This window comes from Seriola dumerili, unplaced genomic scaffold, assembly GCF_002260705.1.
Source record: "Seriola dumerili isolate Sdu_G_001 unplaced genomic scaffold, Sdu_1.0 BDQW01000550.1, whole genome shotgun sequence".
NCBI lineage: Eukaryota > Metazoa > Chordata > Actinopteri > Carangiformes > Carangidae > Seriola > Seriola dumerili.
In genome coordinates, this window is record NW_019174805.1 from 23723 (window position 1) to 44643 (window position 20921).

General features: G+C 39.7%; 1 protein-coding gene across 1 annotated transcript; it reads right to left on the reverse strand.

The window, feature by feature from the left end:
* Positions 1–59: 59 nt before the first annotated feature.
* Positions 60–20442, reverse strand: LOC111235981 (aminopeptidase N-like). Its single transcript, XM_022764559.1, has 20 exons — positions 19682–20442; positions 16824–16963; positions 16542–16678; positions 16097–16217; positions 13688–13842; positions 13392–13505; positions 13080–13223; positions 12248–12313; positions 10212–10277; positions 9913–10061; positions 8477–8556; positions 7869–8002; positions 5804–5859; positions 5337–5484; positions 5157–5245; positions 4865–4969; positions 3434–3601; positions 3177–3317; positions 1541–1604; positions 60–224 (listed from the first exon to the last, which is right to left on the reverse strand). Exons 1-20 carry the CDS (start codon positions 20269–20271, stop codon positions 78–80), a joined length of 2814 nt encoding a protein of 937 aa, XP_022620280.1. The 5' UTR covers positions 20272–20442; the 3' UTR covers positions 60–77.
* Positions 20443–20921: the final 479 nt, after the last annotated feature.

Below are 20921 nucleotides of genomic sequence, written 5' to 3' on the forward strand. Positions count from 1 at the left end.
AATTAATCATGATCAGTTCTTGTTCTGTGGATCGAGAGAAGGAGGAACATCCACGTTTCTTTTTTTTTTTTTTCACTCTACGAAGACAATTGTCTTTCAAACCACTCTAGTATAACGTCTTTGTTCTCGCCGACCCACTCGATGTTGACTTGGGTTTGCTCTATGGCCCGGTACACCGCCCTGGTAGCAGAACCCAGAGCATAGTCAGTGGCAAACCGCTCCAGCTGCAAAACACAAACAGATGAGACAGCGATGTTAGGGCATTGCTATAAAAACACATTGCATTCACTAAAGAAGAAAAAACAAGCCTGATCTTGTAATAATGAGATCGTTTTCTCATAATTAAGAGAAAATATAAACCCAATTCAAATATATTACTATAGGCCTGTACTCTACAACAGATGCACATGAAAGACCAAAACCAGAATTAATCAATTATTCTCCCAAGTATTGCCTGTGTTGCCAAAGCCCTGATTACTCTGATTATTGCTTATTCCTCTTTGTCGTTGACTTGCTTGTTGTCCAAAATGCTATTAAAAACACATCAGGGAGCCACACCCGTGCACTGGGACATGATCCTCCATTACCATCAACACACACACTGTAGCTCATTTTGACTCACATAAACCATCCTGCTGAAGGTAACACTCACACCGAACTTGTTTTAACCCCACGACTGAATAATGTACAGTTTACTCCTGGTTGAGAAACATTTGCAAAAAACTGTGGATTGAACAAAAGGGCGTGACTGATTGATGAGTTTTGAATACCGTCTGGACAACAATTAGTGAATGTTTGAACCAAATTTGAAGAAGTTACTGAGATATCGTGCCAATGAGAACGGGACAGACGGATATTTGTATGTACGGACAACCCGAGAACCTGAAAACAATATGTCTCTGGTTTTGGCTGTATAAAAATGATAGAATAAAAATATAGAAAATATAGAATATAACCACCCTCATCATTTTAAAAAGTGTATTTGCAAGTTTTACTATACGCCCTCTGAGCAGTGCTACGTGTTCTGGGCAGATTGGAGGCTACAGCGAGTTGCTATCAGAAGACGGATTGGGCTAGCTGGTTAGCATGCTAAATTCAGTAGAAGAAAAGACGTGATAGAGACGAGAGCTAACGTCGGCGTTGCTTTCCACCACTGGAGAGTAAAGGAAGGAAGTCTGATACTAAACTCACAATGTTTCTTCTAGACCGTTCAGTAAACAGCTGCTAATGCTAACGTTAGCTATGTAGCAACAGCAAAACTTCTAAATCGCTCCTTTAAATAAGAAATGTGTATGTAGTGTATTTCTGAGTTTATGGCTCAGAGGTTAAAAAAAACAAAAACAATAAAACACACTTAACATTAATAAAACCTGATGACAGAAAGACTTGTGATAAGATATCAGGGTGTATCTGGTTAGTCATTTGGTGTTCAATCGATAACTGGTGCGTGACTGGCAGGACATCATCTGTTTGACGTCATTGCACGCTGGTTTTATCATGACACAACACAATTAACACAATAAAAACATGATGTGATTACCTCCTCTAGTTCAAACTGTGTCGAGAACCTGCTGGTCACTCCCTCAATCACCATGGCTGCATCCCTGTCAGCGGAGGAAGAAAAATATTAAGCAAAATATTAGGAACACCTTTCAGTATGAGGCAATACAGTTTGTTGGTTTATAGTTAAATAAACACCTCTCTAAAAACAATTTCAACAAAAACTCAACATTATAACCTATAAGATGTAATCTAGCATGAATTGGGATATATTTTGATTCATACTGAACAAGCCTTCAATCCCTGCTGGTTACTTGATTCAGATCAATCTCAGGTGTCACTGTTTGCTCACGAAATGAAACCCAGTCGGTTTTGTATATTTAAACTCTGATACCGATCAGTTAAGCTTCCCGGTGACAGCGCAAACAGTGGGGACTTTATGAAGGAGCGCTAATGATAAGCACAGATTAAACAAGACGACCTTTGTGCTTGATGACACATTCGTTATTGTAGTCTTTTCCTTTATGGTCTTGCTTGTTTATTGAAATGACTTGACCGCGCCCGGGTCTCTTCAGTGTCGAGAGGCCTCTGTAAACAACAACGCTCTTCTGATGTCTGTGATGAAGCAGCGAGCGGCAGCATATCCGTAAAGAAAACACTAACAACAAGAGTGCTGTCTCCTGACTACACCAATATTTAACAATCACCACACTATAGCTCTGCACACTGCTGCTTTATGAAGATTGCTACCATATTTGCAGCCATTATCGCCTTTTATCATGTGGCTGTGTAATCAGTGTTTTATCATGTGGCTGTGTAATCAATACTGCCAAGACTCTGTTGCCATTGCACAGAACAACCCTGATATCTGTGCTAGACCCACAGAGATTTAAAGCTGCATAATTGATTGTTTTTTTTTTGGGGGTCAGCCACAGCCACAACATTAAAACCAGTTACTGGTAAACTAGGTTTTTATTGGTGTATTAACACCTTATGTCAAAGAATTGATTATTCATACATTCAGCAGAGACTGTGAGTACGATTTCTGTCCACCTGATGGAATCAATCACAAATGCAAGTCCAATATTCACTCTCTTTTTAGGTCTGTTTCCACCAACTCCTGAGCAAATTGTTTTTATCTGGCTACATGCCTGAAGTTGGGGTTTTTTTTTTAAACTTTTGTGCAGGAAATGGGGCTGAACAGCAAATTTGCAGATTAAAAGTCTCTAGAACTGAAGGGGGCTGCAAAGTCAGGAGATATTTCTTTGTGGGTTTGTTACTTTTCACATAACAATAGAAACCACTTTCTTGAACTCCACTGTATAGTCATATGATCCTATTGTTGACATAAAAAATATTAATAGTGCAGCTTTAAGATGTATTGGTCTCATCTCACTCTGGATTCAAAGACAAACAAGCATGCAAAAGTTCAACTGCTGGATTAAAGCTGCACTAATCCATATTATTTACATCAACAGTTGATCAAATGACCATATGTGATGCAAACAATTAGCAACAATTAGAAAAACACTGCCCATCATCAGCCTCGGACCAAAATACGAGCATCATGTCTTCCATTTCAAGTCTATTCTGCTCAAACTCAACTACACAATCTCAGATACTTGTTTCAGAAAAACGAGATATAATAATCTGTAAAGCCCAAACATCAACCTTACCCCTGACTGACATATTCCCAGTGTCCTCTGACAAAGTTCCAGGCCAGCGCCTGCCCCGCCACGTTCTCACTTATGTAGTTTATAGTGGAAGCAACATCCATCAGACGTATCTTCTCAGGGTCCAAGGTGTACTCCAGGTATCTGCAGGATAAGGAAGACACTGAAAACCATGTAGTTGGGATTCATCTTATCACGTGTGTGTCCGTAATGAAAGGAGTTGTTATGTACATGTGTTCAAGTTTGTTTTTTGGCGTCACCTGTTGAGCAGCCAGATCGTCTTGGTGCAGGACAGAGCTTTGCGGAGCTGCTCTTTCTCTGAGATGTCGCTCGAACTCTGATACTTCTTCCAGGCAAACTCCCACTCTGCCTTCCCACCATAAGCCACAGCTTGACAGTAGATGACAGACCGCAGGTTGGGGTGGATTCTGGATCATACACACATACACACACACACACACACACACACACAACACACACACACACACACACACACACACACACACTGTCTCATTTTCATGTTTTCTTGGTTTTACTGGACTGTTGACTTGACCTTTTCCTGACCATGTTCTACATCTACTTTGATGTAGTTTCTTCCACTTTTACAAACATTTAAAGGGATGTTGACACTATTTTGACAAAATTTCTCCATTAGCAAAACTAAAATCCACATAATTTGTACAACTGGAAAACCCATCATGGTTTTTTAAAGAAGCTATTTCTAAATTTTCTCTGCAGTTAAATGTGGTTTCTTTCCAGGAGCGGCTGGTGGTGATTGTCACTTGACAAGAGCTTCGGCCATCGTTGTGTTACAGGCTACAGTAAGCTGCAATTGTAAAAAGACAAGACAGGCCGGGGCTAGCTGGTTAGCATGCTGACTTCAGTAAAAGAAAAGACGTCATAGAGATGAGAGCTAACATTGGTGTTGCTTTCCACTGCTGGAGACAGCTCATGGCGAATAAAGAAATTAAATTTGATGCTTAACTTGCGACATTTCTTCTAGACTCATAAGTAAACAGCTGTTAATGCTAATGCTAGCTATGTAGCAATAGCTATACAAATAGCTCCTTTAATACAACACACTGTCAAGTCAAGTCACCAGCCATCCTTACACCCTCAACTCAGATGAGGATTCCTCGAGTTGCACATGTAAACACAGCATATACACATCCACATACAAATGCTGGCAAGTGCAAATGCATTACATTACATTTTCATGCATGTACATAGATGCATGTGTGTTAAAGTAATGGGCATAAACAATATACATGTTCAAAGAAAGGGGAGTGTCTCTGTCATTTAAAGTTGCACTTGGAAATGTTACTGAGTTACTGTTTGTTTCATTATTCTCACGTCATTCATGGTTTCACCACTTTGTGATTTACGATTATAGAGTGCATGTTGGCAAAAAAAAATCCTGCCAAGTGCAGCTTTAAATTTACCCACAATGCAACAGCCATAAACACATAAACATACAAAAAGTGATTAAATGACACCTACCTTTACTAAATCACTGCTGGAAAGTAAAGCTACAGAATATAACGAAAACTATCACAATTAGACAACGTTTTATAAACCAGTAATTTACAAGACAATCATGTAAGTTAAGGGTAATTTAAAGAAGGTGTGAATTAGAAAGACAGTGTCACAATCAAATTTCAAATTATATACTTCCACAGTAGTGTTCATACATGTTGGTGTTGTTCATCCAGTGAGCAAACATCTGTTGCACCATCATCACGCATTCTGGGAGTCCATTGGAACATGCCACCTCTATGGCGATGATCTGGTTGTGCCTTGGGATGAAGCACAGTAATTTCACTATTATTTTGGATGTAATGAATGAAATATTGCATCATTTGAGGAGACAAGATAATTATGGGTTGCTTAAAGCTGCATTACGTGTTTGTTTGTGTTGTTTTTGTTTGGCTTTTTTTGCCACCTAACCCTGAAAAACCCCCTGTAAAATTCATATTCCCTTACTGTAAAGAGTGGTCCTCTGGGACTTGTGAATGCTCTGTGTAGTTCTTGAAGAAGCCGTACAGTTCCCTAACCTGTTCCCGGAGGTACGCCTGCAGGAGGAGACAGCTTTATTACATCCACCCTCTATAGTAATGTAATATTGCAAGATACATTTTTCATTTTGAATATCATGACACATGCCTGCATGGGTCCATACACCTCAGTACGGTCAAACATGAGGACAAAGTACTTGAGGTTTCTAACAGCTGACTCCCAGGGAAGGTACGCTTTCTCACTGCGAAGGAAGCGGGTTGAATTCAGAGCCAGAGCCACGTTGAGAAGTTTGGCCCTGAGGAAAAGAGAGATTTGATTTTTAATAAAATCAGATTTTTAAAATTGAGGTGACTCCTGTGGCATGAACATAGACAGTGCAGCCAGTGCACCAGCACAAGTGCCTGATTGGTGGGAAATATTGTTGTCAACTGTCTAATTTCTTCTTCATGTCATAGTTATGTTTGTATTTGTCCAGCAAACAGCATTTCTGGCAAAGTGCAGCAAGTAGAACAGCACCAAAAACACATTTTAGGCACAAAAGCAGGTTTCAGAAGAGACAGAAACAAAACCTGGATGTATACTGAAAGTGCAGGTCAAAATAATCCAGTAGTCACCTTGCCAAGTTAAATGCGTCATCAACCAGCTGCCCTCTGTTCATCAGTGGGATCCGCTGGGAAAAAAAAGAGCAAGGTGAGTGAAAGAGAATGACGTCAGAGACAACCAAATAATTATCTATTGATTATTGCATTAAATCTACAAGTTTTTAAAGTCAGAAAACAACCCAAAACCTTGAGTAGAGTTTAAGCTTTGTCTCTGTGAAGGCAGTTTCTGTTTCAAGCTGCTATATAATCCAATGATCAAGAGGCTTTTTTATTTCTAACGCCATCACTCCAGGAATGTCAATAACTGTCATTAAGCTGGCTCGTCACTTCAGTCCAGAAGAGAAATATCTCAACAGCTATTTGATGGATTGCCTTTAATTTTTATAAAGCCATACGTGCCCCCGAGAAGAGGATTCGTAACGACTTTATTGATCCCCTGACCTTCCACCAGCAAGTCGTAAAGTTTTGCTCAGACATTGTCGGTCCCCAGACGATGAATCCTAACGACTTGTCCTGACTCACGTTCAAACTATTAAAGACAGTTTTGTGAAATCTGGCACAGGCATTTGCGTTCCTTACAGGATGAACTTAAATAACTTGAGTGACGAGGACATAAAATCTCACTAATGGCTCAATGTAATGACCTTTGAACCGCTGGTTGCACTCGAGGAAAAGTCAGGGGATCAGCAAAGTCATTTGGATTCATCATCTCGGGACCACAAATCACTGCAGGGCTGGACAGTAACAAACTTTTACTTAGGAACTTTCAAGAGTATTATTTTTATATTTCTATGAAGTACTCTTACTTTGAATCAGAGCTTTTAGTCAGCGGAAGGAATTTCCTTTTATTTTGAAAATGTGATAGACCATGTGCTGTTTCCATCATAGGAGAAAAAACTATCACAGTCAACTCCTACACTGTCATTCATGTTTGAACCTGTCACGTCCGAACTTCAAAAAAGACGTTTGAATACTTAAGTATTTTTAAAATGAAAGTACTCCAGTCCTTTAATGAGGATCTATACTCAAAGTAATGGACATAATTACTGTAATTCAAAGTACCAAATTAGCAAACAGATCATAGTTGTTTTGTTAGGATAGAAAATCATATTTTCTGAATGGGGCCAGCTTCAAGAACTGCATGTACACATTTTGGATTGATTAAAATCCCTCTAGTGCATGATGAAGTCAAAATTAATTTCCAACCAACTTTTGAACCTTTTCACTTGTCAAAACATTTATTTTCCCCCTGAGTTTCATTCTGGAGTCAGGTCCAGTTGTGAGCCGTCTGGTTTCCTTCAGTCACATTATTCAGCTGCCATTTTTTTTTTCTTCCTCTCATACAGAGGTAATTCAATATTCAGAATAATGCACAAACTGTCCGAAATGACTGTGTGAACCTTGCTGAAAACATTACCAATGAAAGGTTTATCCACAGTCTAGTTTCATCATGATCTACCCTTTCACTCACTTTCTGGACTCACCTTTATTTTGAAATTACTTTCCTTGTGTCTGTTGGTTGTTTCTGCTTCCTGCCCAAGTATCTTTGTGATTACCCGCTGTTCCCTAATGTGTTTCACCTGTGTCTCGTTACCTGTTCCCCTCACTCCTTGTCAGTTTGTCTGTGTGTCCTCATGTTCTCTGTGGATTTACTTCCTGTGTTGGATTTTCAGTTGAGTTCTTTAATTTCCCCTCATGTTTATTTTTCTAATATCTGTGTTTATGGATTCCTGGCCGCCTCTAATCCACCTGAATGACTGTAAATTTATTTCACTCAGACTTCACTCATTCGGCTCGCCACCGTATCTGTCAGTATTGTCTAGGAATCAGTCAACTATGACAAACTGAACACCCAGAGAAGTGTGTTAACAATTTTCTTAACTTTGGATTAATGAGCCAAGATTTCATTTAATCCACCGTTCTCTAAAGATTTCAGGGCAAAGCCTTCTGCGGGCATCTTGTTGTAATTTTACTTCCTTGTAAAAAAGCATCTCGTAAAATGAAGAGTATCTAGATGGAGATTGGTTTTCTGCTCAGTTCTGTGATTTGCTAACTCATTGTTTGGCTCGATGCTCACATGTGGGTTTGTTTCCAGCTGAGTCAGGAGTGCGTCCCAGTTCTCCGGGTTGTAATTGACTCTGTAGTATCCAGTGCAGTTGACGTTTGCCAGGATCCACCCTCCGTGCTTTGAGAGGAATTTGTCCATTATTTCTGTTCAAAACACACATCATGATTTGGTTGAAGGTAAGTAACACTGAACTTTTGTGCAAAACACAAATCGATGAAAAATGAACAAACACCTCCAACCGACTTGTACCCAGTCACAACTACCTTTACATGCATGTCCAAAAATCAACATTGTCAAAGAGTTTTTCTATCTAGACCTCTGTGAGTTGGATTAAACTTTTTTTTTTGTCAAATATGAAACCAAAGTTGTTAAAAATTGAGTGTTTGGAGAAAGAACAACATGGACTAAGAAGTGGCATTGCGATTTTGGCTTTGTTTTTGCTTCTACGTTTGTTTTTCTTCTCTGTGTTTACGTCTCCTTTTCAGAGGCGAAAAGTGACTGTCGCAAATAGTGTGATCTTAGTAAATCTGGCAGAATAAACAATCATCCTCCTTTAAAACCCTTAGTGCGTCTGGCTCAAGGGGTTTATTCCAATGATCTGTGGTGTATTCTGTTACCTGGGCCGGGGGTCCTTAACCAGGCCAATTGAGTTCCAGTTGTATTGGACATGACTCTGATCGGGACCTCCCACCAAAGACTAAATAGACAGAGAAAACAGAGAACAAGGTATAACAGTTAAATGTGATGACAGGCCCAGGATGCTAATGGAAAGAAATGATAATTAAGCTTTTATACAGTGAACAGTGAACAGCCGAAACAACAATCTAGAGAGAAGCATTTTTAGTATAAGGTAATAAAGGTACTGAGCTGTTGTGGTCTGCAAGGGGCCGAAAGCAACTTTGAACCAGGTCACAGTGAGTTAAATTATTATGCAACTCACCGTGGCAGTGTTATGGAGCTCATAGTTACAAAGCATTGCTTCAGAATACTCTATATAGCCAACTGCAATGATTTCATGCAGGCCTGGCAGAAAAGTACTTGGTTAACAAGCTGGCGCTGATGTAATGACACACTGCATTTTGCCAACTGAAAACAGACAGAAGAAATCGACTATTTAATTATTATGTGAAAACTATTCTGGGAAGGAGTTGGACATAGTAAAGTGAAGATGTCACTGGAGGACAGATTTATGATTCAACTTTGGCCTTTGGAGAGATACTGGAGTGAAGGTAAACAATCTTCTCTAATCCTGGCCTGAATGCAAATATGTTCCTGTTAAAGATGTAAAACCCCAACGAAGGAGGAAGTCGTAGCCATTTTTCACATTTTGGGTTTGTATTCGTCAACAATTATACACGTGAGAGAGAGTGACAATATCTGTTGCTTCAGTTGCTCAAGTCTCCACCACATTCACCAGCTAGTCTCTAATTTTGTCTCTGCTGTTTGGTGCTTGGCGGGTAATACACCCTGGGTTTATAAACCAAAACAATAAGCCATATTTATGTTTATACAATTATTTACAAGTTTAAATACGTACATGTGCATCTTTAAAAACAGTTACAGTAACCTAGTCTCTCTAGTTTCTCTCTGATTTACCTCAGTCTAAGTCCTCCTGACCTCTGACTGGCTAGTTTAGTGACATGTGACTTAGAAACAGGAAGTGTTGTTGTTGTGAAGTGGACGAGTGAAGTTAATCCGGCTCGATCCGGCTGTCTCTTTTATCAAAAGTGATCCAAACCACTCATGTTACACCTGTACAAACGATCCTCTCACACCATGTGACTCTAATTTGCAGAGTAATATATCATGGCGTATTGTATCAGATGCGTTTTTTTAAAGTCAATAAACACCCCAAATACCCATGAACCTTTGCATTGCTCACTGTATAAAAGCTTCTTTTTTCACCTCTTTCATTAATATTTAACATTTTAGAGAAAGTAAAGACACTGGTTGATGATTTTCTCATCTGGAAAGTAAGTGTTAGTGTAATTACAACATATTAAATACATATCTAAACCTACAGCTGAGCGTCTATTGGCACTTTAGCACAAACCTGGATTCAGAAGTGTCATTGAAGAGGAAGCGCTTCTGGTAGATCTCCCCATTGGTCGTGTTGATGGTGATGACAGGATAACCAATTTGATTGGTCCAGGTGTCCATCACTTTGGCAACCTCGGTGTGACCGCCATCCTCAGTTACAGCCTACAGGTCAGGAAATATTATGCCACATAAATACTGTAGTCTAATCTATGATTATTCAGACAGTAAATGAGTATTATCATAATAATTGTTACAAAACGGGACATGCTGAAAACCAGTAACAAAAACTTCCCACTAAATCTAATGCCTGACCTTTTGTATATAATCCCAGAGATTGCTCTCGTCAGTGTTTTTGAAGCTAAAGTCCCGGAGGTACATCTAAAACATAAAAACAGAGAGTGGAGAAAGAGAGAGAGAGCTTTTAGTTAACACAATTTCATCCTGCAGTCAAAACAATTATTTTACCAGAGGAAATTTTGTATTCAGAATCGATGTTGAGAACTGGATGGAGATCTCCAAACACAGCTGCCAGCAGCAGAGCGCAAGAGGATGTAATGTTGAAATAAATGTTTTGCTGAAAACAGGCGTTATTTAATTTTTCTGGACACAAACACACACACACACACACACACACACACACACACACACACGCGCTCGAATAGAAACGATTGAGCAGGTGTTGCAGGTCTCCAGAGGAGTTTCGGATCACTCTAACTGTCTGCTCCATCCCACAGGGAACATACAACACCCTCATTGATTTAGTTTGATCCAGCAGGAAGTACAAGTAGATAAAAATATTGTAGATTTCAAACCTCCTTTTCCCACTGCAACAGACAAAAACCAGATGTTGGAATGTTTCACTTCAGAGAAACAGTAATACAATGTTATTGTCAACAGATCGGATTTGGATATATGATGGAAATTTTGTTTATTGATGTGCAAATAAACTTATGTAACCGACTCCAGCGCCACTACAAACTGAGAGAGAGAGAGCTTTTGTTGCATTAGCAGTGAGTTCAGTCCAATGGGTAAATTTTGCACGAATAACGCAAGGGATTCTGTCTGAACACTAAAGACTCGCTCACCACACTCAAACGTATCAAACCTACACTTGTCTTTGCGAGTTCGGCAGTGCCATAGGCTTAATGACTTGGGGAGGACTCACAGGACTAGTTGGTAATCTACTGTAGCTGGCGACAAACACAGCAACAAGCCAGGAACATGCCGGTGCTACTCAATCACAACAGCTTTCCCTGAACTAGCCGGTAGCGACACTTTCTTTGGTTCTGATGCCACCGTTGCAACATAAGACTGAGCGTACCAACCGAAATCAGCTCCTTTCCATCCACCTCAAAACATGTCCATGTGGCACTGTCAGTTGTGAGTCTCCAAAGGCGAAGTGAAACCCTTCACTGTTGGTTTGCATGTGGTTTGCTTTTCTTTTTCTTTTTTTTTCTTCTTGACTTCAGTAAATCTTTTGGTTTTGCAGAAGTGAACCAGGAATACACAATATTACAGAAGGTTTGTGTGATTTATGAGGCAGATGTTTTTCTTTTCCTTTTTTTTTTCCTTCCACAAAATAATTAAAGCATCAATTTAGAAAACTTTGGTGTGGTAGTTTGGTTCCCCGCCCATGTTGTAACTCATGTCATACTTTATGGTGAGTCACAGAATTATCAAAAAGGGTGCATCTTCTCACAAAAACAACCTCGCCTGGCATGATGAAGGTGCCTCTCAGTCTGAAGTCTAGACTAACAGACAATCAAATCCATCACTAGTGCGTTTTTCTTTTTATGTAAATGTGGAGTCAGAGGCCACCTTTAGTCTTGAGTGTCTGGGACAGTGTTCAGGTTCTATTTCGGTGTTGACTCTGCTGAAACATGGAACAACTGGAGCTGGAGTCAAAGAAGGAGGACTGTCATATACTGTATATACACAAATGCCAAATGTGGGTTGAAGCATAGAGGAATTGTAGGTTTGAAACAGAGGTAGAGGAACTTTGGCTAGACAAGAGGATGACAGCTGTTTCTTCTGTGGTCAGCCAGGACATTGGGATAAATGTGGAGGATTTATTTTCTTAGTTTCTAACTTTTTCTTTTTGTTGTAACTTAACATCTTCATTGACATTTTGACAGCTCTTGTGTCTGATGACCTGGAAACATGTGCACATGGAGGGATCCTCTCTGCTCTCTCTGTGTGCACATGTTCCTGACAGTATCAGCAATGTTTGAAGCGACCTTTTGTACAGCTTTTATTCTGGTAGAGGAGCGTTTCTGAATCATTTCCTCCACAGGTCAGTTTGTAAAGATTACAGCCAATCCGAAATGGGATGAAAAGTTTTTGCTTACCCTGATCCCTTTGTTGAAAACTCTCTCATCCACGACGTCTGCCAGCATTCTCAGCACAATTGCCCCCTATAGAGAAAACAGCAAATACACATGAATATCAGTATTCATGGTACACAGATGCAGGTGACCTGCAACTAAAGGCCAAAATAAAAATAGCCACCAAAAAAAGAGTTTTTTCAGGGGTGGCGAGGCTGAAAGAGGACTACAGAAAAGGCTTTTATTTTGTAGTTTCTCGCTTCACGTAGTAGCTCGACTTCCTTCTCCTCACTTCTTGCTGTCTCTGTTACTGTCTCTCGGGTGTGTGCACTAGATGAGGAGAGAGTATTCCCGGATAGCACAGTGAAACTTTTGTCCCAACATATGACTTGGTCCTCGGCCCGAGTCTGGCCCATATGCTTCCACATCTGGGCAGATTCCAGCTGTTATCCTCCGGTATCCTTCCAGCTGGAAGATTTTCTGTGCGTGAGGCCAGAAGATGTGGAAATACCATCTGACAATCACGCTGTATGTGGGCCATATTTGGGCCAGATTTGGGCCGTGGAACCAGACGAATACTGGGCCAGAAGAAAACAAGCATGTGGCCAAAGTATGGTACGGATTTATTTTGATAGGTCGAGACATTTAAAGAGCTATACGACCCACAATCACGTTAGTTAGTAGTACTTCCTATTGGTGCTAGAGGCAGCACTTGACGCAAATCTTATAACATGTCGGCGGCAATCAAAACTTTTTGATATTGATCCATGGCTATGTCTGCTTCTGTGTTGCCCGCCATTCCTGTTGTCATAAGCGATGATGTGCATTCTTCGCCTGACTCATTTGACTCTCTTACCTTACTGTAGGTTATAGGATCAAACATCTCGATGATCTCAAACGTTGTCTGGATATCTTGCGGCGGAGGGTTGAGAGGATGGGACGAGGCCAGAGCATCCTCCTCAAATGCCGTGTGGAGGTCACTCAAGACAAATGTGTCTTTCTGAAGAAGACAGACACAGAGACAAGAACGCGGTACATGAGTCCTGTGTTACGTGGCAGGAGCTGAAAAGCTTTGCATCAGGAAAGAAGAACTTAGGAAACTAGAAAGAAGGAATGGATTCCACCACCTCTGTGGGTGCAGAGTGAAAAGATGTAAATCTGAACTTACTACATTGAATGAAGGCTCAACGTGATCCACTGCAAAGTAGGACATGTAGGTGGCGAAGCCCTCGTTCAGCCAGATTTCATTCCACCATTTCATCGTCACCAGATTTCCAAACCACTGTCGACAAGATGAGAAGAAATCATCAACACAGAGCTGATACTCCAACCTCATATAGATATATTAAACTCAGTCTGTAAAACCTCCTGGATAAAGATTGACGTCAGGTGCATAAAATTGATCTTATAAAAATTGTTTATTGTTGTTACAGGAAAAACACAAAGAGTTCTTCTTCCTCTAACCTGATGTGCGAGTTCATGAGCGATGAGAGTAGCGATCACTTCCTTGTGTAAAAAAGAGGACACTCCTTCCTCATAGAGCAGGCCTCCCTCCTGGTATGTGATCAGCCCCCAGTTTTCCATCGCTGCAGGATTTAAGTCTGGCAGTGCAATTTGATCTAAAGGAATAACACAGATATTAATAAACGATCAAATTACATACATATAAAATGTGCTTTGGCAGAAGCAGAGCTAGAGGTAGGACTAATCTTATTGATTGAAAATGATGTAATTAGGCCTACTACTATGGTGGCTTTAAAGCACAAAACACAAACAAATCTAGGGGAAGCTAGGCGAAGTGGTGAACTTGATTTGGATAAGCAGCAACATTCACTTTTATGTGCCCATCAGACCAAACCCTTTATTAAATTTTTGGTGTTTTTTTTAGGTGAGAAAGTAAAAATTTAGATTTTAAATATGTGGTCAGTTTAATTAAATGATTGGGAATTTGCTCCAGCGTTTTCAAAGATGTGGGGACCCCACTGCTTGTTGAGACCGGCAGACAGTCTTATCTTGGCAAGCCCTCTGGTAGTTTACCACTGGCTCTGTTGGCCATATATATACACTACAGTATTACAAGTACTACAAGGACTTTAGCTCTCTATATCGGCTTCAGTGACAGCTCAGAAGTGACAAGTGACAAATTATTAAAGAATGTTATTTATCCATTATTTTGTTATTTTAGTTCCCAGTATGAATGTCTAAATAATAATAATAATAATGATAATAATGATAATCTTTATTTATATAGCACCTTTCAAAACACAGTTACAAAGTGCTTTACAAGACAAGAGAAACTTGAGGATGAACACTAATAAATTATGATATGATAAATGGTGTAAATGACATTCTCTACAATACCAGTGATAAAATTCTGGGGGCAAAAATGCTGAAACCTCTTATGTCTTTTACTTCTGTCACATTTAAACGGATTGTAAAAACACAGGCTGGTTTCACAAAGAGAGACTTTGACTGTGGTTTAAATATAACATTTAGTCAGACTTCAGATAGACGTCTAAATTCATCCGTTGCACACAAAACAGTTTAGTTCTTGACTGTCTTAAGTCTGTCCAAACATCCTCTATGGTCTGTCTATGGTACAATGAATTCTGGGTAAATGCACCTGAAAGCTGTTTGCCAACCGCCAATCAAATCAAAAGAAGAAGAAGACGATGATGAATTCTGGGTAATTTAAAACTTTTTTCCAAATAAAAAGATGGCGGACTTAGTCACCGCATCCTGATCCAACCGTCAAGTTCAGCAGAAAATGTTTGTCTACAGTAAGAGTTCAACAGTTACAAGGACGTTTTACTTTGGAAATTCAGCGAAGAGTGAAACAATAAAAAGAAAAATCTGATTAGGAAAAAAATTGCAGCGACAGTAAACAGTGTCAATCCCACCGTCGACAGAAGCATCAAAGATGTTCAAAAAAATATATAAAATATGGTACAGGAAGCAAAGAAAGAACTGTTAAAAGAAGAACTCCTAAAACAGGAGGACCACAGGGAAAGGTTAAAGACACTACAGAAATTGTACTGAAGATATACGGTGGGCAGTGGCCTCTCTTTTGGGGGATAAACGGTCGACGAGAGAGCGGAGTATGCGGGGTCAACAACGGTGCGGCTGGGGCTCCCCCACCCACACCGGCTGACAGCAGCCCGCCAGCAGGCTCCAGACAGGGACAGACAGAGACCAATGACACCCAAGAGTACACAGGTAACATTAGGCCGATAATGTCTCTAGTGGTTATTTGAATGACAGCAGTCAAAAGAAAAATGTTTTACTGTGTGGCGGCGGTTTTGGTATACTAACGGTCGAGCCGTTAGCTAGCTGCTAACGATTTAACGATACAGCCTATTGTCAAGCTACCGGCAAGTTACAGTCAACAAACGCTACAACTTGGCCTTCAGAATAAAGTAGTGTTGTTTATTTTTCTTAGCGACCCTGTTTTTGGACAGTCTAGATAGGACAGCAGAGGAGGAGTTGCTGATTGTTAGCATGGTAACATTGGTCTTAGACCTGAGTTAGCCTGGGGGTAAGGTGTCTAATTTGTTTTGGCATAAAATGAGTCAGTCTTCTGTGAAACAGTCAAACTTGCATTATTAAGACTGGTTTAACACTACAGACCAGTCTGAAATATCTTTGTGAAACTGGTCTATCCAAAATGTTCAAATGTATCCCTGCACTATATTGAAAACTAGCACACTGTCAAAATAAAGTACCACACACTTTCTGATAATATGAAATGATATAACAATGAGAAACAGAGCAAATTGAGTATTTTACCAGTGTAAATGTTTTTGTCACCACAGAGAGAAAACAAAGACGTTTTTAATGGTGACAACCATTCAGCTATATCCAGAAAAGTCTTACCTAGCTTTTGCTGTGTGTAATCTATTCCAAAAAGTTTCTCGTAGAAGGTGAGGATCTTTCCAGTGATGTTGGCTGCGTAATCGACGTGTTTGGCTTTAATAGCCTCAGGACGAGCAAAAGTCTGTATGAGAATATCATGGAAGAAAGTAGATAAAGCACAGATGAAATCATCCCTACTTTATTTTTGTTTTGTACTTTTTCTTAATTCTAGCTTCAGCTTAATAAAAAAAACAGCAAATGTGACACATGAAAGGTTAAATAGCTAGTTTTGGTTCATGGTGCTGAACCTTATTTTTCGTATGGCTTTGAAACCATATCAAAACCTCCAGCACAAGTTTTAAACTTTTGATCAAATTTCTAAATGTTTGTAGAAGAAAATTAAAAGTTTACAAATCACCAAAATAATTACATGAAATTCACCTTAAATCTACGATAATATACGTACCTTAATTTTCACACGTTCATGGGCGGAGGCGACTGAGTTCTTAAACTCTGAAACGGTGAAGGCAAACAAGTATGTTGACATCCTCGGTGTTGGATTAAAACGAGTGTATTCCCAACCATCGTGACTGTTAGTGGAGTCTGAGAGAGTGGAGACAAGGAAAGCCAACATACTGTTTATCTTTAACTGCTCTGTGGCCAGAAGCCTAATAAACATACGCACACAAGTTACTGTATATTGTATTTGGCATTATCACAGTTTTTTTAATTATTAATTTTTTTTTACATATGTCTGCATTTCCCAGAGCTACTGTGTGTTGCCTGTGGATGATGGTCACATAAAACACAGCCTTCATTTCTGGCTCATCGAAACAAGGAAACACTCTCCTGGCCAATGTTGGCTCAATATTGGTGGCGGCAAGGAATCTGTAAATACAAATAAAGACAGTCAGCACTTCATCATCAGGAGCTTATAAAGGAACTCAAGATAAAAAAAATAATAATAATGAAGAAGTGATTTGAATTTCATGCAGAACTAATTTTAGTCGGGTTGCGATGCAATAATGCACCTTTGGGTGTTTGGTACAAGCAGTGGTCATTTTTGTGTCAGCCAAGACAAAATGCTCAGAAACAACAACCCATTGAAGACATCTGATGTGACTTATGGAATCCAATCTACATATTATTTATATTTTGATTAGTTTTGATGTATTGAATGGGGTTAATTGGGTAGATAGTGTAATTGTTTTACTGCTGATGGGAGAAAAGTGGTTTTGAGACAAGTTGATGTTTTATTTTGACGGTATAAAATAAGAGTCTGTCAGAGAGGACATACATTTTTCTACTGTTAATGAGTGATATGGAGGGTAATCCATTAGTTTGAACAGAATATAAAAAACACTTTTTTATAATAATAAAATAATAATATGTGAAAGTGTAAGAGTAGGAGTTTTGAGGGAAGTATGTAAACAATCATATAACAATCTATGTAATTGTGATTTGTACTTGGCCCATCAATTTGAAATTAATTGGCAATATCAACATTTGAAAATAAAGTTAATGTTTTGTATAAATACCAAGTTTGTATAGATTAAATTGACTCGGGAAGCAAGATTTTACATTTAGTTTTATAATAACAAAGTTGTAGTCTGTTATGCTTTAATTTCCCTACTCTAAATGTATTTACTTAAGCATACTTCTTGTTTATATGTATTGATATTCAAAATATATTTATTTTAAAAGAAAACAGACATTGTTATGTTTTTGGTTGTATCTGGTTTCATGTCTGTTTTTAGCTCCACAAAAATCAGTGACCAGGCTCATTCTCTGGCTCGTCTAAACAGAAAGAAATGCCATCTCTTAGTCATGTGTGAATGATTAGACTGATTTTATAGAGCGCAGAGGCACAGTCTTGATTTGTATTATAAAAAATCAAGGCAAAGGTTTTGGTCAAAGTTTAGTTTTAGTTTGTATTTTATATCTTACTACAAAACTGCAGCCAACAACTTCACACGTTAACGTTGGTTTTGGAAAAAGAAAAAAGCCAGTATTATCTAATCTTCTGTTGCATGTTTTGTTGTCTCTTCTGTTATCTCTTGTTCCTTGTCTGAACAGGAGTTTGACGTAGGGTTCATATCAGTTGGAGCTGGAGGTAAGAGGAGGCGGTTTGCTAATGTCAGCCACTGGTGAGTCTGTATGCAGGGATCACCAGGTTTTATGAACCCTGCAGCTACACTGAGAGTTACTTCTGCATGCAGCTACCGAAGCTAAGCTAGCTCTTGATGGTCAGATAAAATACATCCAATGAGAGGTTTTGGAGGGGGCTTTGGAGTTGTTTAAAGCCAATGGTTGGGCTGAATCCTTCTGCCCCTCATGTGTTGGCATACGTCTGAGTCACAGAAGAAACAATCAGTTTCTCTAAAAGATAATTAGCAAAACTGTATTTTTGAATCCTTGAAGACTCTTGTGACCATCTGTAAATGTTCTGTCCACTGTACTATAAAAAACATTCTTAACTAACCTCTCGAGTTACGACCTATAAACTACAGGTAGCTAGCATGCTGCCATCTTTGTTTTTTATTCGAAAATCAAAATTGTAGATTTAATCTTTCATCTGATCAAATCTTTTTTCATCCAGACGGTTGGAAGAGTCTTTGAGGATTCAGAACAGAAGTCAGTGTTTTTAAACTTCCTTCTGGGCTTTTAAAATATCACTGGCTAATTATTTTTTAGATAAAATGATGGTTACCGCGATCCTACGTGTACTAAGAGGGCACAAACTTGGGTTGGGGATGGGTAATGAAACATGCAAGTAATTACTGTTGCTGTTGAGTAATTCGTAAAAAGAAATGTTAAGCAATGAGTAATGTGCTGAGTAATTAATTACATTTTTCAGACTGATTACAAATCAGAAAATCAAGGGTTGGAGGTTTGTCGATTGATAATCAGAGATTCGCAAATTAACCCTCTGAGGTCTGAGGGCATTTTCTCCATTTCTACTCACCATTTACTGGGCACTTGCATGTAACATAATACCTTAGTGTTTGATATCACAATTTTCAGAACAATCTCAGCTCTTTGACAAGGCCCCTTTTTGTCGTAGAGCAAAGAGATAATTTGGCCCAAGTGCTTTTGAAATTCTTCAAATATTTTGAGAAAACAAACTGGTGCTTGAAATGGGTTCAGCAAAGTCTATAGGTTCATAAATATAGTGCAATATATGAGTAAAATAGTAGATAAATGGATAATAAATGCCTAAAATGAAATTTAGTAATATCACTGAGTCGTAGTGTCGTCTGTCACTCTACTTAAACCAAATTTCAGAGGCTGAGTCACGTATGATCTCGCAATGAATATGTAAGGGAAAGTGGAGAAACTATAGATTCAAGCAACATTTCAACCATATTTCTACACTGTATTATCCCAATGTGGCTCACAAAAGACAATGTCAAACTTAATGCTCACTCTATGTTCTTGAACTTTATGTGAAGAATGAATCTATAGACTAACCTTAATAGAAGTGTTTCAATTTTCTACAAAGATTTACACTGAATACTTTGAAAAAATGCCCAAATTACAAATTCTGCACACAGAAACTTGAAAGCTTGAAACTTTTATTTGTTTTTGTTTTGTTTTTTTACTTACCTCTCTTCATCTGGATCACCTTCCATATAGGAGCTCACATACAGCCCATCGAGAGCTTCTGATATCTCTCCATTAAAAGACAGAAACAAACTGTAGTTTCCTTCTGCCATCAACGCACTGTTCAACTCCACCACGAGAAAGTCGCTTTGGTCTTCGTGATAGTACATTGAGGTAACAGCGATGTTCAGATTTTTGTCTCTGTCCTTCACCTTGGCGTCAGAAACATTCAGGTCCATGCTGTGGAGGTAGATGGTGCTGGTCCTCTGGACACAGTGGAAGTTAACGGTGGAGTTTCCAGTGAAGAGCATCGTCTGGTTGGGACTGGTGACGTTGATCACCTCAGTGATTTGGGTGTAGAGGTGAGGCCAGAGGACAACCTCGTAGCTCTCAGGTATGAGGTTCTTCGGCAGCCGCATGACGGGCGGCGGCGCCGTGGTGGTGGACGGGATGGTCGGAGGAGGTGTTGGATTCATCGTAGAGAGTTCACTTTGGTACATGATGATCATGGTGACGAGGCCGGCGATGGCGGAGACAGTCAAGACGACAAAGGTGGCGGCGATAGCCTGGGATATGTGGATCTGTTTCGGCATGGCGGCTGCTTCCTCTGCTCAGTCCTGAAGGTCCTGTTGCTTGACTGGTAGAGATGAGTCTGATGAGTCCCTGAGCTCTGGTCTGCAATGACTGATCAGTGCACGTCCAAGAAACCTCCCTCCCATAAACGGGGCTTGGCCTTAGCAATTAAGCGTCTGTACTTAGATTAATCATTAACTTGGGCATCGCTGAAGGAGCAAAGAGTAAAACCTTATGATGTGAAGAGGGCGATGTTCGTTGGTCTTGTAGTAAATAATCAGTCAGATTGTGCTCCCAAACATCTGGAGGTGGTTACTGTGGTCTCTCCACTAATGCAGGGGTTAGGTAAACCTCAAGGAACACTTTCTCCTCACACTGCACTCTTCAACCCATCAGCAACAGTCTTTCTCACATTGCCCGAGTCATCACAATCACATCCTCGCCGGACACGGAACATCAGCACCATCACCTGTGATTGTATAGGTGAAATGGTTGCAGCCGCTTTTAACTCCAACGACTGTCATCCACGAGCAGGTAAAACCGCTGCAGGGGTTTCAGATGACTTCTTCCAAACATAAATGGAAATATAGATCCTGTGAGACTGACAAACTCCCCAACAAACGAGAAGCATATGAAGGGAGGAGTGCTGAGTGGGCCGGATAAGAGGGGA